General features: G+C 39.3%; 1 protein-coding gene across 2 annotated transcripts in view; it reads left to right on the top strand.

Moving 5' to 3' along the window:
• Positions 1 to 15,794, top strand: part of FOCAD (focadhesin) — a 197,284-nt gene that overhangs the window by 147,661 nt on the left and 33,829 nt on the right. For both annotated transcript variants that reach the window (XM_067553150.1, XM_067553151.1), the window contains 4 exons: positions 2,909 to 3,001; positions 6,246 to 6,334; positions 9,041 to 9,082; positions 12,280 to 12,388. In XM_067553150.1, coding sequence (XP_067409251.1) covers positions 2,909 to 3,001; positions 6,246 to 6,334; positions 9,041 to 9,082; positions 12,280 to 12,388 — 333 coding nt within the window. The remainder of the gene's footprint in view (positions 1 to 2,908; positions 3,002 to 6,245; positions 6,335 to 9,040; positions 9,083 to 12,279; positions 12,389 to 15,794) is intronic.

Consider the following 15,794-nt stretch of genomic DNA (forward strand, 5'->3'; position numbering starts at 1 on the left):
TTCTGCATTTTTTCTGCTGGTTTTGGAGTTTCAGGCTCATGTTATCCTGTATCATTCTGTTTGTGAGCTTTCCCAGGGGAAAAAAAGCGGGGGGGAGGCAAATTAAATTAACATGACTTGTTTGTGTAGCTGTTACTTATATCTTCCAATATGATACATTACTTATCTTGTCAGCAACAGTATCATTTTAAACAAATCCGCAATCTATATCACAGAAGAATTGGCAAAAACACACTTAGATCAGGCAAGGTCTTGGCCTAAATGTTACTTTATCTATACTCATTTACTATCCATAATTACAATTTATTAAAAAACATAGCTATGAAATCTCTTAATCTTACCATTAGCAATCCTTCATTTTTATTTCTCTCTCTCTGTGTGTGTGTGGGGGGGGGGAGAGGGGGGGGAAGTCTCCCATCGATGTCGATTAATGAGTTGTATTAGCGACCCTTTGTGACTAAGTTTATTTTGTTCGTGTGAAGTAAGGCCAGTCCTTGATCCGCAGATGCGACCACAGATACTCTGCAGTTGGTGGAGTTACTGAGATGGCCTTTCTTTCTTTTCCCTCTCTTATACTTGCTTGTTTGATTTAGAAGTTTTTAATAGCTAAATGACAGTATTGCCTCCAGCTGGCCCTATCCAGGGCCATATCCTCCCAATTGTTGGTATTGTAGGGCTTATGATTTTGTTTCAGGTGTCCTTATCTCAGATGTGGCTTTCCCTGTCATCTTTGTCCATTTTTAAATTGGCTGTAAATCACAGCTTTAGGGAATCTGGTGTCTTCCATCCTCCTAACATAACCAGCCCACCAAAACTGGGTTCTCAGCACCATGCCTTCTATATTTGAAATTTGGCACCTTTAAAGGATCTCTGTATTGGTGATTCTGTCATGCCATTGAATGTTACAAAGGGATCTCAGAATGCTGGTGGAACGTGTGTGTGTGTGTGTGTGTGTGTGTGTGTGTGTGTGTGTGTGTGTGTGTGTGTGTGTGTGTGTGTGTGTGTGTGTGTGTGTGTGTGTGTGTGTGTGTGTGTGTGTGTGTGTGTGTGTGTGTGTGTGTAATTACCCTGTTCTACCCTTTAATCTCTTAGAGATGGGGTGGGGGCTTAGAGGACATGCTATGATTCTTTAATGTTAATAGTTCTTTATCTTCTGCAAACGTGTTTGTCAGGCAATTTTGTTATTACTCAAACTCTAAAATCTTGTATTTGCATATTAACAAATCTTGTCAGTGATTTTTTTTTTTTCTGTTACAAATTTCGAGGTATTTGTGGTTTTTGGGTCTTGATATTTAGTTACTTTTAAGGGTACCCCAACATAATGAAATTATTCCAGTTTCTTTGGCAAGAATTTCCTTCTTTGCTATGTTTTACCTATGGTTGCAGTTCATGGATCGGGACCTAAATTCTCAGAATCATCAGAGCACTTAAACATACGCTTAGTTCTGATCACTTAAGCAGTCCCATTGCAATGTAGCTAGCTACTTTTGGGTGAAGTACAACAGCTTTAGTTAACAAACTGTTTTTAAGCTATATGAATGATTAACAGAGGCAGGCTCTGCTGAGATGAACAGCCGGATACCAATTTACCAACAGGAAGAAAATGAAATTGTTGTTAAGACCACTTCTTTTCAGTTGTGAAAATTTCCATTCTGAGTTTTAAGATAAAATATTTCATTTTTCAGCATGCTCTGAAAATAAAGTCTTTGCAAGTTAGTATTTGTTATGGTACTTATTGACGGGAAGGCTTGAGTCTCCCATCCAAGGATCACCCACGTGGATTGGTTTGCAGGATTGGGACCTGAGTTCCTCCTTCAAGGTTAACAGGGTTTTGTTTTGTTTTTCAAATTCAATATGTGGTTGAAATTGGTTGTAGAACTACTAGCACATGGCCTGCTTTCTGTAACTGGGAAGAGATTTTTCAGATCAACGTATTTCCTAGTTGCCACTAATGATCAAGAACATGGCTTTGCTGTAGGCAAAATGATCTCCTTCTTTATTTTATCCTGGTACTGTCTCCCACAAAACTGCTTTTTGCCTTCTTTTAATAAATGCATTTGTTTAAAAAAAATGCTTGTTTATAAAGACTGGGTCCAAATCTACTCTGTTGCCCCATTGCAGCTCTTTTGACTAGTACCCCCACCTTCCGTCCCTCCTTAAAACTCACTACTTTGGTTAACCTGCCACAGTTAATCTCCTTTTTTTTTTTTTTGTCATTTACTTCTTTGTGTGTAACATAGCACTTCTAAAGTATAACTCACATTTAAAGAAAAAAAACAACCAAACCTGGAACTATCAAGCCAAACCACAATGGCAAATACAAACAAACTAAATCACTCTTTTTAAAAAAAATTTCTGTTGCGTGCCTTATTTGTTATATGTTTAGTTTAGGGCCCAAACCTGCGAACACTACTAAGTGTAGTAATTACTACTGTGAGTAAAATGCCACTGACCTCACTGGGATCAATTTATCCACTCAATCTATTGAAATAGCATCCATCAGTGTAGTATATAAGTGCTGCTGTAAACTAATCATAGCAGTGGGTATTGTATTTGAGTGTTTTCAGGATCAGCCCATTAATTTGTAAACTCTTCTGAGCATACAGACATTGTCTTATGCTTGTAAAGTACTGTAACGAACATAGCACTGCAAAAATCGTAATTGAATTCAGTGGCATTTCAATTGTGTGGCTGAAAGCAGAATGAAACCCATTAAACCCATTCTACTGAAAAACTTTCAAATACCCCTTCAATTAACTAGATTGTTTTTAGCTTTAGTGTTTGATTTTTCTTTTATGGAGTTAAGCACAATACAAAACAGATAAAATGTCGCTAGCAGGGGACGTAAATTGCATTCTTGTTCAATTAATTCTAATATCATTTAAGTCCTGTTTGGTATGTCGTGCAGGTTAGCATCCAGCCTTCTGAATGGCACCGCTCTCTCCTGCTTCCTCAGTGCTGGCAGGGATTTATGAATAGAACATACAAGGCAGTCTTACAGGTAATTTGAGTTGTGTGATGTTTTGTGTATTTTTTACCAGCCAGGATTTCCCTGCAAATATATCCACTTTTTTCTAAAAAAGAATCTGCATTTTAACTTGAATGTAAGAAAATTAAATAAACATAAGCCCAGTCTTCAGCTTAAAGGTTGATAAGATTTCAGCCACAGCCAGTGTCTGAGGAAGGTGAATTTCACATAGGTCTGGTTCTTGCTTAAGAATTGGCACTCCTAGCCTTACTCCTGTTCAGAGTTCCTTTGGGGTCAGTAGTTCTGACTGTGTATCACTTTTAGAATTTCATCCCTTACCTTGTATTTTAATCAGCTAGACTCATAGACTCTAAGGTCAGAAGGAACCAATATGATCATCTAGTCTGACCACCTGCACAATGCAGGCCACAGAACCTCACCCACCCACTCCTGTAATTAAACCTCTAACCTATGACTAAGTTATTAAAGTCCTCAAAACATGGTTTAAAGACTTTAAGGTACAGAGACTCCACCAGCGAGTGAGCCGTGCCCCATGCTACAGAGGAAGTCGCAAAACCCCTAGAGGAGAGGAATTGTATGAAAATACTGGGGAGTCAGACAATATGGATAGAAAAGAAACTGAGCTCCCTTCAGCCCCCCTAAATATTTTACTTAAGTCTTCCCCCCCCCTTCTCTTTTTACTCCTTTGTTTCAGTCAGGACTAGAAAGAGGAAATGCTGTCATATTGTAAGAGAGACTATGCTGGTGGTATTTCTGACTCACCTCAAACCAGGATTTACTGGAAATTTAACCAGAGAATCTGTTCCAGTGAGCTTACCCAGCCTGATTTCCAGACCACAGGGGTTCCAATCTATAAAATTGTAGTAATAAATAGCTTTCCTGTCAAAAGCAATGTATGATTTGCTTTGTCTGGCTATCAAGGATGATTCATGTTTTCTCCCCATGTATGTCAAGTGATACTGGACGCTTTCACAGTACGAGCAGCTCAAACTGCTAAGCAAATTTCAAAGGTTTCATGGAAGTATCCTCTATGTGGTGAGATAACCGAATTTTTACATGTATGAGGCACCACTAGAGATACCATTTTCAAAGCAAATCACTTTTTAGTTAGCAGCAAAATGTCAGATTTAGAAGCATCCTTGTTACAAAACAGAACTAGCAAACTTATTTTTTAAATAGTGATTTTAGATCTTAACTATAGAGAGTGGTGCTTGTTGCCTATATTTTGTTACCTTCCTCTTTCATCCATCTACCACGAACACTAAGATTTCGTGAGAAGCTTTGCTTCTGAAATCGTCTCTAGAATTTTCTGTTGTTTACTGGGGCATTGAGGCATACCACTGTACCTTTGAAGTCTGCTCCCATGTATTTACTTGCTCCTCTTTTCAGATAACTAGAATAATAATTATACCTTATGCTTCTGCAGCACTTTTCATCTGAAGCTGTCAAAGCACTTCACAATATTAGTTAATTAGTTCACACCAATAAGTAGTTCTGTATCCCTGTGAGGGAGTTGTATACCCATTTTACAGATTGGGGACTAAGGCACAGAGAACCCAAGAGCTTAGTCCTGCAAGGTGCTGAGCACTCTGTCCCCAGTCCAGTGAAACACTTAAGTATGTGCTTTGCTTTAAGCACCTGAGAAGTCCCGTTGACTTTCACTGAGAGTATGCACATGCTTAAGTGCCTTGCATGACAGAGCCTTAAAATATGTCTACGCCGTAGCTGGGAGTGAGCCCCTCAGCCCAGGAAGACAGTCTCATGCTAGCGAGCTAGTGTCCTAAAAATAGCAGTGTGGATGTTGCTGCATCAACAGAGGCTCAGGTTAGCCAACCAAGCTTGCACCCCGGGGGTCGGGTGGGTTTGAGCTCATGTGGCTAGCCTGAGCCTCTGTTAGTGCAGCAAGGTCTGTGTCACTATTTTAGCATGTTGGCTCAAACCCCACTAGTGCAATTCTGTTTATCCGGGCTGGGAGGCACACTCCCAGTTGCTGCGTAGACATACCTAACATGACTATGGTCATACAGGCCTGGACTTAGCAATGTGCACAAGCACATGCTGAGGTGCCTTGTGGAATTGGAACGGACTTAAGCATGTGCTTAAAGTTCAAGATGTCTTTAGATGCTCCACTGAATCTGGGTCATAAAGAATCAGTGACTGAACTGGGAATGGAACGTAGGAGTCCTGACTCCTGGTCCTTACTACTAAGATCACGCTTCTTTAATTAATCTTAGTGCTGGTCTAGATGGAGTTTTAGTGTGTGGCAGCAAGGTCACATGGTCAGCTAGCTAGTTGTAGATGCACTGAAAGTTCCATAGTGTGGTTGGAATGGGAGTAGATCAGAGCATACTGTGGACTCTGCTATTGCGCACTAGAAGTTCCATGGTGTTCTTTGACACACTCTCTTTTTAAGAGCACTGTGGAACTTCAAGTGCATGGCAGCAGGGTCCATGCAGTCAGTCAGTGTGTGTCACACTAGCATGTTGAAGATTCGCACTGTGGCTTGCCATACACTAAATCTGTAGACAAGCCCTGATTCACATTTTGTGAATGACACTTGGATTTTGCAGAGATTACTCTCTTGTGTTCTCCCACATAACGATGAATGTTTGAAAAACGGTGCTTGGGCTCATATTTTTCCATCAAAATTTACTAAAATCAGTATGGATGTTGAAGCTAAACCTCCACTCCCATTCCCAGTCTCCTACCGAGCAGATTTGCTTAACACATTCCAATCAGTCTTTCTTAGATCACAGAAGCATCCCATAAACCACTGTGATGAATCCAACAACACATCCTTTGAGGTGCAGCTAGAACAGTCATGAAAGATAGCAAAGAGGATAGTCGTAGCAAGTAAAAGAATGAGAAATTCTAGTTTAAACGATGCATTAAGTGAACAGGTTTTGCTCTCGTACCTCTGAGGTGGTTGGTTTTCAAATCTTCTCTGTGGGGTACAAGTTTGTTGATTCTTTTTTGTTACAAGGGAATACGTTCCCTTCCATCATTAGGAAGGGCCATGGAAGTGGCTGGAACCACTTTTTGTATCTGTAGCAACCACCCTGCTCTTTCTGGAATCAAAAATTGCAATTCTTTCATTTAATACATTGTATGTTACAATGGGATCGTATCAAGAACAATTAGGTCCAATGATGATCCTCAAGGGAAAGGTTACATCTGTTACACAAGTGTTCCCACAGAAATCTCAGGATTATTACCCGTGTAAGATCTCCTTCTGATTTATGTTGTGATTCTGCAGGGGCGACAGGCAGAGCTGGAGATGCAGTTAAAACATGGAAAAGAGGATCCTGAAGAGGTGCAGTACAAACAATTTACAGCCTGGCTCTGGTAAGGGAATGACTGTCTGCTCCTCATCACTTGTAACTGCAAGTGAGGAGGCAAAAGGGCGGAGATACTTCAAAGACTTTAAAGTTGCAAGTTTAATCATCAGTATGAGTGCTAATGAGAAAAAACAGCTATGATCTCTAGTTTTAAAAAAGATGGAGAGAAGGGAGTGTAGGTAAGGATGCTTCTATTCACAGGTAGCTAACCCTTTGCAGTTTATGGAACCTCGTAGTGACAGTAGCTGGAAGGAATTGAAAACTGCAGTTATTTTATATCCTGTTATGAGACAACCTTTTGCTCAGTGCCTAATTGAATAACAAAGACAGAAATGATGCTGTCCTTATTGAGTGTGACTTTATATCATGGCAAAACTTACATTTCTTGTAAAGACCGTTTTGGAGGGAGGAGGTTGGGGTGCATTCTGAGATACCATGATGATGGGCCCAATACAAAACCTTAAAGGGATGTGTGTGTATATTTTTAAAGAAGGGTACTCTTGTCCAGATCTTCAGCTGGTGTATATTAGGCCTGGTCTATACTTACTGGGAAATTTGGCGGCAGTCGACTGGAGTTACGCAAGAGTAGCTACACAGAGTAGCTTGAGTAACTTGGTCGACTTCCTAAATTCTCTTCTGCGTGCCATCTCCACTATGCTGCACCAATGAGAACTTGGTACTCATTGACACAGCACTACGCTTGTTTTGGAGGTGGTTTTATTGAATCGACTTCCGAATCAGTAAGTGGGTCTTCACTTCCACTCAATCGATCTGGATAAATCGATCTGTGATAAATCAATGTAGACATACCCCTAGTGTAGTTTCATTGAAGTCAATGTTGCTTTTATAGCAGCTGAGGATTTAGCTGTGTGTGTATTATAGATATCTCTGTTACTCAATTATAGATATATTTTTCTGTATATTTATATATATATATGTACACACTCACATACAAAAAGTCAAGATGGTCCTTATAATAATAGATTTAAATCTTCAGTTGGTATAAAGTCATACTCTATAAGGAAAATGTAATTTCTCTGTTACTTTACTCAACTAAGCACTGAATGAATGGTAGGTAAAATAGACCTGATTTTCTGTTCTTTTGAAGCAGATTTTTGCCAATGGCACTGAATTCAATCTTCTGTATCCCATAAGGTTGGGAAGTGTCTGTTCTCAACCCACAGGCCGTTTGTGGCCCAATCAGAATACAGCTGCGGCCCATGTGGCATCCTCAGGGCCATACAGATAGTATATATATTGTGTGGATGCAGCCCACATAGCACATATAGAGCTCCATATGCAGCCAACAATGGTAAATAGGTTGAGAACCACTGTCCTAGAACCTCTGAGGTAGGGTGGAAGTAGAAGAGATTCTTGCAAAATTGTTTTAGGTGAAGGGAGCACTGAAATCTGACTTAGTCTCCTCTCCCCAGTATTTTGTAATTGCTTAACCTAAGTTGTTAAATTAAATAGTATTTTAAAAATCCAGGTGCAAATATAAGTGCTAAGTCAGCAAAGGAACCAGGCGTGCAATTGTAAGGAAGTTGAGTCTCTCCAGGCCCTTCCTCATGGGCTCAGTCCTGTAAGGTGCTGAATACCCTCAATTCACATTGAGTTAAAGGGGGTTTGAGGGTGCTGTTCACCTTACAGAATCAGGTGAGGGTCAAAGGAGGGCCCAACACTCAGAGGACCTATTAGGTATTTACCAGTATTTATTACATACCCTTAAATCTTAACTTTGACTTTGTGCTACAGTGGAGAGGGTAACCAACAATTTTACTGTTTAATGTATTTTTGCACCATTATATTGGAGTTTTCCATTAGTGGTTGTGCCATTCAGTGTCAATGTATGTGTTTCAACTTAGGTGGGGGTTTATGTTACTATATGCAAAAATAAATATTGTGTCTAAAAATGAAACATTGATTTTATTCTTTAAAGTATGAGTCACCTATAAACTCTGTTTTATAGCTGCAATTTCAAACATTTTATTATGATGTGTTGTAGAAATTTGATTGAAGGATAGATATCTTTTCAGGTTGGTTAACAATACTAGTTAAGATTTACTACTTCATATTGTAAATTGTGGTATAAGGGATTTATATATTAAAAAAACTTGTCAGTATAAAAGATTTATGGCAGCTCAGCCTCTGTCTGGATATGAATGCAAAACTAAACAAATGCAGTCAAGTAAAGTGTTGTAAATTGATCACAGTAACAAACAAAGAATTCTAGGTGCTCTAAAAGCTTTCATTTCAATAAATTTAGAATATTGCACCACCTGATAATTTAACCACCCATAGTTATGTTCTGGAGTATAATAAATGCTGGATAAATTGTTATAGTTCTCCATTGTAGACTATTTTTATTTTAGTAGGCTGGGGCATAAAACATCGACCTGGAAAGCTATATGCAGTAGCTAGATGATCAGTTTTATGGCTGCTGCATGAACTTGTATTTTCCAAAATGTGGTATAAAATCAAATAAGAGCCTTTTTAGAGTATGGTTTTAATGGATTTAAGGATGTGAAAAATGTAAGATGGTAGGTGACACTTCTTACTACTTTACAGAAAGCTTTATAAAATAACTACCAGATGTGATGGTTGCTAACATAGAGTGGTCACTTGGAGGACTACAGGGAAAATGAGTCATGGCCAAATTTGTGCTACAATGTAAAGTATAATGTGCTAACTCTACTTTTTGTCTCTGTTGCAGGGTCAGAGACATGCTGACTGATGTTATCAAGGGTGCTTCGACGTAAGAATTGTTCCTTTATTAGAGGCTAGAGAGTTATTTCTTTTGGGGTTCTTTCACTGTGGGTGATGCAAGCCAATATTCCTTATTAATGTTTTTCCATTATTTAATGATTTCAGCTGATCACCACAAGTGTAAGGAAGGAATCTTTCCCTGCATTGTACAGTTGGCTAGGTGCATTGTCTGAAGCAGTTGGCATAGGCTGCTCAAAAGGCAGCAGAATACCACTCTGTGCACTATTGATCCAATCTTGTATGGCAAACTATTTTCCTTTAAAGTGCCACAGAACACTCGTTGTATTTTCCTTTAAGTCATTCCTTTTATTCCTCTCAGCTGTCTCTGGGGTGGACCATCACCTCTTCAAAGCTAACTCTCTGTCTCTCACTTTGAACGGTTCCTGCTTGTATCCAGATGCCTCTCCCTCCTGAAGATAGATGCAGATTTCAGGCCATCATTGGCATATTAGCGGATGGCATTGGGATAGCAGTGAACACTGTGATCCCACCCTCAGGTGATCCCAGCAGCGAACACTATGATCCCACCACTGAAAGGCTTTAGGGATGGTTGCCAGTGGCTTGATTTCTTCCTTGCATGCACACACTTCATCAATGGACATCACTTCACTATGCTCTGTGGTTGGTCAACCTGGATAATAACTTCTTGCACTTGACCAGACAAATGCCAAAAGCCACGATTCTGGATAAAAATAGTTCTTAAAATCACAGGTTCTGTCATGGAGATCACAGCAGTGATGGAACGACACTGCTGTTTATCATCACATAGGCTGATTCAGTGGGTGGTACCTGCTGCATCTGCAGAGAAGAATAGTTTTAAATAAATTGGGGTGTTCTGAGTTCTTGCAGTTCTACATAATCAAATTTTCTGTAAAGGTTTTGAAAGTTTTTGCCTCTTTAACTATGCACCTGTCCTTGGTGAATGCTGCAGTTGGAAATGTTCACATCCACACATTCCCCTGCGAGTCTACCTTCATTTAGTTCACTCCTAGGTGGAGGAGAAAAAAGTGGAGGAAGAAGAGGAACTGCTTAAAATTGAACTCTCTATTTTAGCTACTCATTAAATATCTCTGAAAAGATAGAGAAGTAAAGGTTGGAATCCTTTGTGTAACTACTATACAGAGCAAGATACAATACAGGGACATAATGAACCCACAGAATGTCATTTCCTGTCTCTAAGTAACAAGAGCCAATTTCTTGAAAAAGAATGTACAAGGTTTTTGTCATAAAAGTACTTCACTGGTCAAATTAGTTCATTGGGTAACTTTTCACTGGTTCCTGGGTTAAACTCTCTTCCTGGCTAGCTGCAAGGGAATTCCCCATGGACAGACCATGCCTTTTGCTATGTTTTATGCGTCTAATTTCAGTAAATTTCAGGATAGAGTGGTTCAGCCTTTGAAACGTTTTTGGTTTTTCTCATAGAACCTAGATGATTTGTGGGTCTGTGGGTTGGGCTTTATGCTGAGAGGACAATATTTTATTCTTTTACAATGGATTGTTTTTTTTATAAATGTAAGGCACCCAGGTGAGGTGGGGCCAGTTTAAAAGTTTCTAACAGTTTGAGGCATTTTAGAGATCAACCACTGTAACAGGCAATACACCTCAACATAAGTGTCTGTATAAATAAATTAGGAAGTGATTTAAGGTAACATAAGAAGAATATTCTGAGAAATGAACTAGCCACCTAATACAAATTATTTTAGCTATCTCTGTTCCAAAGTGGCCTGGATTTAGTGTTCCAGAGCTGAAAGGTCAGAGAATTTCTGTTAAGATGCTCATCTGCCTTATCAAAAAACTATTTTCAAATGCAAAAAGAAATCTCTAAAGACAGGAAAAGGGGTTTGAGCTTTCAGAATGGTGCATATTTATAGTAGTAGTTGAACAGTCTTTCTGGATATGCAAAACAGTGATGCAGTGTATAAAAACACAAAATGAAATCTAACCAGAATTGTACATTAGCATCCAATATGATGGTATTTCATATTCTGTTTTACATAATACCTAAAAGGTAGACTACAGGATGACAGAGAAGTAATTGGAGCCTGTCTTTTCAGTCCTTTCTCTGGACATAATCTGAGCACCAATGTCCTGATTTTAGGAAAATCTCAAGAAAAAATATCTCAAGGAATTTAGGAGGAAAAGCTCATAAGAATGCCAGTTCCCTAGCAATTTTCAAAATCAAGACGATAGTGATCTAAATTTTAATCAATGGGAAAACTTGCATATGAAAACCCAGTTTTCCTCCTCATTTCCCCACATACACAAGCACAGAGTGTTTGTGCCTAAAAATGGCTTTATTGCATTGTAGTATAATTCATATTCAATAAATGTCAGTGTTGGCCATAACTCTAGTAGTGCTTGATGTCTCACATGGTAAAAAAAAACTTGGTGCTGGTTTTCTCCTTATAATTTCATTGACACTTGGGAATTTTTTATGCATTTTAACTTTGCAGACATGATTACTGCTTCACTGTCTCTTCTCTGTATACTGAAAGAGAGTATGGCTAAGCCACTCATTCACCTAAACCCCACGGTGGCTATTGGAAACTAATCAGTCTATAACATGAAACTTTAAAATACCAACATGTTTAGGAAGTGTATATCTATGTCTGTTTATCCTGTATTGTCAGTAAATCTCATGCACAGCTGTGTGAGTGTTCCAACCTGTGTACCAGGGAAGAGCTGCATGCTTCTGGAAGTGTGGCTGCTAGACTCAGCCATGTTAAGATTTTTGCAAGATTTAAGTACCACCACCAGATAAGTTATATAGAAAGAATTTTATATCTTTTCAGCAAAAGCAAAATCTCACAGATATTAATGATGTGAGGCAGACTATTTAGCTTCAATATACTTTCTGTAGCAACTTGAATGCAGTAATAGTCTCTCTCACTCACTCTCATACATATACACACACGTTTGTGTTAGGCTTTGGATGACAAAGAGAAAAAAGAGAACTATCGAAACAACAAGCTTAGTTTCCTCCACTGTGGTGTGAGGGTGACGTGTGGGGTGCTTCCGTTGGGTCAATGAACCATCTGAGATGGTTGTTAGCTTTGAGGATCTCGTTCAAAGGTTGGTATTTGCTATACAGAGCTCTGGTAGCATGCGCATCCCCACTTATTACAGTGTATTTCATTATCTGGATCTCTTATGTCTCTGGCTGATTACTTTGATTCTTTTCAATAGGGAGAGCCAAGTGGTAAAAGGAAACTGTCTCTTAGCTTTAACGGGCCTTGCAGTTGCTGTAGCGAAATATGAAAATAGCCTTTCTTCAGACACTGAAGAGGGGCCAGAGGTGAGTTAAACCGTAGAAACACCTTTTTGTTGTCTTAATGTGACTTACAGTCAAAACAAAAGCACTGGGAGGTTGCATGGTTGAGGAGGCTGGTAATAGAATGCAGAACCCCTCACTCTCTCATGAGTTCATGTTCAGTCCTGGTCAATAGTGACCATCAGATAGCTCTGCTCTTTGCGAAATGAGCTTAGTGGTCTCATTCTAAGTGTGTCCTTCTCACATAAAACACCACAATTAACACATTTGTTGTCAATCTTGTCAGAGAATAGAAAGATCCAATGGATGCTGAGACCTCTCCAGACTGCCTTCTGACCCTGCAGATCAGATTTAATGAGATGTTTTGAGAGAGATTGCATTACCACTGCCTGTGCTATAACTGTCCTGCAGCTCAATAGAGGACTTCACTTTCTGGGACTGGCAATCTGGTACTTGCCATAAACTCTAAATTCATCTATGGAAAGGATCATTTGTTTTAGAAATAGATATATCCATAATATATGTGAGTGTGTGATTTATGTATATAAATAATTACACACACAACTTTTGTCATTGTGTCAGACTAGGGATAGGAAAAGTGACTATGCTCTGAGAACCACCCTCACTTTCATTGGGCGTTCTTCTTATACTGACCTCAAACCCTTAACCTTGGTTTGTTAATTTGGTAAGGAAAGGAGAACACCAATTCTGCTTGAAGATCATTATTAACATAAATCAGTTTTTCAGCTGGTAAAGTGATGAAGAGTTGCTGGTGTTTCTCAGTTGAACACAGTACACATTTTTATGTAGTGTGGCTCAAGAAGCAGCTTGAAACACTTCATATAACAGAAAATATAACCAGGAGGAGAGGGAAATGTCGAGTGTAGCTAAATGTGAAAAGGAAGATTATTATGTCCAACTTTTCAGTTTGTCATCTCATACTAACAGTCTGAGTCTGTCTCACGCTAATTACCTTTCCAATGGATCTGCATGGACTGGAAGCACTGTAAAGGGCCTCAGCAGCTGGGAATACCACACACTGTTCTGCAGTGACCACTCTGACCAGGTCAGGAACAGTTTTGACAGGCTCTGGAGAGAGAATAATTCAGCCTTTGTAATTGATGAAAAACGTCGTCAAAATGCAAAGCCTTACGGGGGTTTAAGTGAAAAAAATTATCTATCTTTAAGACTCAATGGATGTCAGAGTGAGAGGAATAAAGATTTACTTTGTGGTCTCCCAATCCTCTTGCTCTGACTCTATAAGACTCTGCATGTTATCTCCATCATGTAGCTGGTGTTCAGCTGGCTGACTTCCTGGAGATTTCTCTGAAACCCAGTCTGCATTAGGTTACCGTGGTACCCTGTACTAGGTCAATCTTTAAGTTACGTTTATTTGGACTTCCTGTTGATAGTTGTTTCATTCTTGTATTGTTAGTGTTTTTACTTCAGTGTGAATAGCAGCTGTCAGAACAGGGTGAGGCATTTTACTGTAGTGTGTGTTTGAGATTCAGAGCAGGGAATTTTGCTTGTGTGGCCAGTGTGTTGAAAAGCCTCCTTGCGTTAGCTCCAAAGTAAGTGGGAACTTGAATTTGATTTAATCAATCTACGTTTCCAGAAAGTAAGCCACATTCTCAGAGATGTAACATTAGCTTTTATTAGGGAACTGAGGACACAGCTAAAGAGCCTTCACAGTTATGGGTCACCGGTTTGACTCTAGTCCAGCTCAGTAGCGATTAAAAATTGTTCTTCTTCGAGTGCTTGCTCATGTCCATTCCATGATAGGTGCGCACACCTATCACGGAATAGACATGAGCAACACATCTTGAAGAACAGCAGTTACAAGGTAAGTAACCTTCTTTTTCCACCTAATGGAGGTTTTGGTTGTTTCTATATGAGGTGTGTAGGGTGTGTCCCATTCCAGGTTCCATATCACAAACATATTCCCGTCTCTTTTCACTAGATTTCAAGCTTTCTGGGGAAAGGGCAATCTCTTCCTAAGTATTTGTACAGTGTCTACCACCATGGCTGATTGCATTTTCTAGCAAGAGCTCCTGAAACAAGAACCAAAATCACATTGTGTGTGTGATAAATATGTAAACATTGGCAACACTGTCAGACAGTTATGGGTAGGAAGAGTTCAAAAATCAAAAAACAGATCCTGAAACTGTGATTTTATCTTTTCATGATATTTGCATTTTTGGGGTTGGCAATACTGATTTTTTTTATATGAGTGACCTGCCAAGCACCTTGCAAGTTAGTTCTACCAGGAAACCAAGAAAGGAAGCATTCATAAATAAGCCCCTTTGAGAACTGACTTCTGAATTGTGGAAAAAACTACATCTATATCTCAGTATGTTGGTTCATCTATGATTTCAAACAAACCTTATCAAGCTAATGAACAAAAAAATATAATGACTTATGTTCTGTCTTCAAATTCCTGGGTCATGTGATGGTGGAAGTAGTGCTTCTGGGAGAAGGAGTGAAGTGTCTCTGTAAGGGGTGCCAGAGAACAAATCCAATCAAGCACATTCGTAAAATATTGATATCCTGTGTACCATAGCTCTCATCCACTTACACCTCCTAAATTAACTTCTCATGGAGTATTGAAATAGGGCCATGTGATTTCCTACTCCAAATTGTAGCTTTTTTCATCTTTTCTCAAGTAGAATAATATCCTTTGTTCTGTCCTAAGTTCTATTTCTGGCTCTGTCACAGTCTTTAGGGCACCTTGGGCCAGTCTTAATGTATCTGAGTCCGTTTCCTCAGCTGTAGAGTGGGGATAACACCTCTCAGACACATCTTAAGGCTGGACTCATTCATGTTTGGAAAGCACCTTGAGACACTCGGGTGGAGAGCACTACATAAGCACACAATATTAATCATTATTATTATTTTGCTAACAATGTAATGACTGAGCCACATATTGCTTCCTGTTGCTCAGAAAATTGTTACCTAGTTTATTCCTGTCTAGACTGTAGAGGGAAAAGGGCATTCAGGGCTCATTTCCAGAAGGGAAATTGCAGTCTGTTTACAGGGGGCCTGGATCAGGGTACTGCAATGGTAGAGGTGTCATCCACAATGGCAGACTTCAATCCATGCATTATTTATTGCATTGGTAAATTGCATTTCCTGTGTCATAATGACACCTCAGTTTACTGTTTATTTTGTATGTGCATGTTCTGTTTATGCAACTGTTGTTTTAATACATTCTGTCCTTGTTAGAGCACAAACCATTAAACGGAATATGAAGAGAGACCCTTTGACAGAGACATTTAAACTGTGCTCCTGTCTGCCCATTTTTAGTGGCTACCCATGTAGAATTAAAGATCCCATGTCATTTTTCAAGGGAGCAAAAGATTTAACCTTAGTGTCCTTGGAGAATATCATGCTGTTCATTCAAGCTGATATTATTCTAGTTTTCATACATGAT

The sequence above is a fragment of the Emydura macquarii genome, unplaced genomic scaffold (assembly GCF_026122565.2).
Source record: "Emydura macquarii macquarii isolate MOO-44397 ecotype Brisbane River unplaced genomic scaffold, CSIRO-AGI_Emac_v2 contig_1451, whole genome shotgun sequence".
Classification (NCBI taxonomy): Eukaryota; Metazoa; Chordata; order Testudines; family Chelidae; genus Emydura; species Emydura macquarii.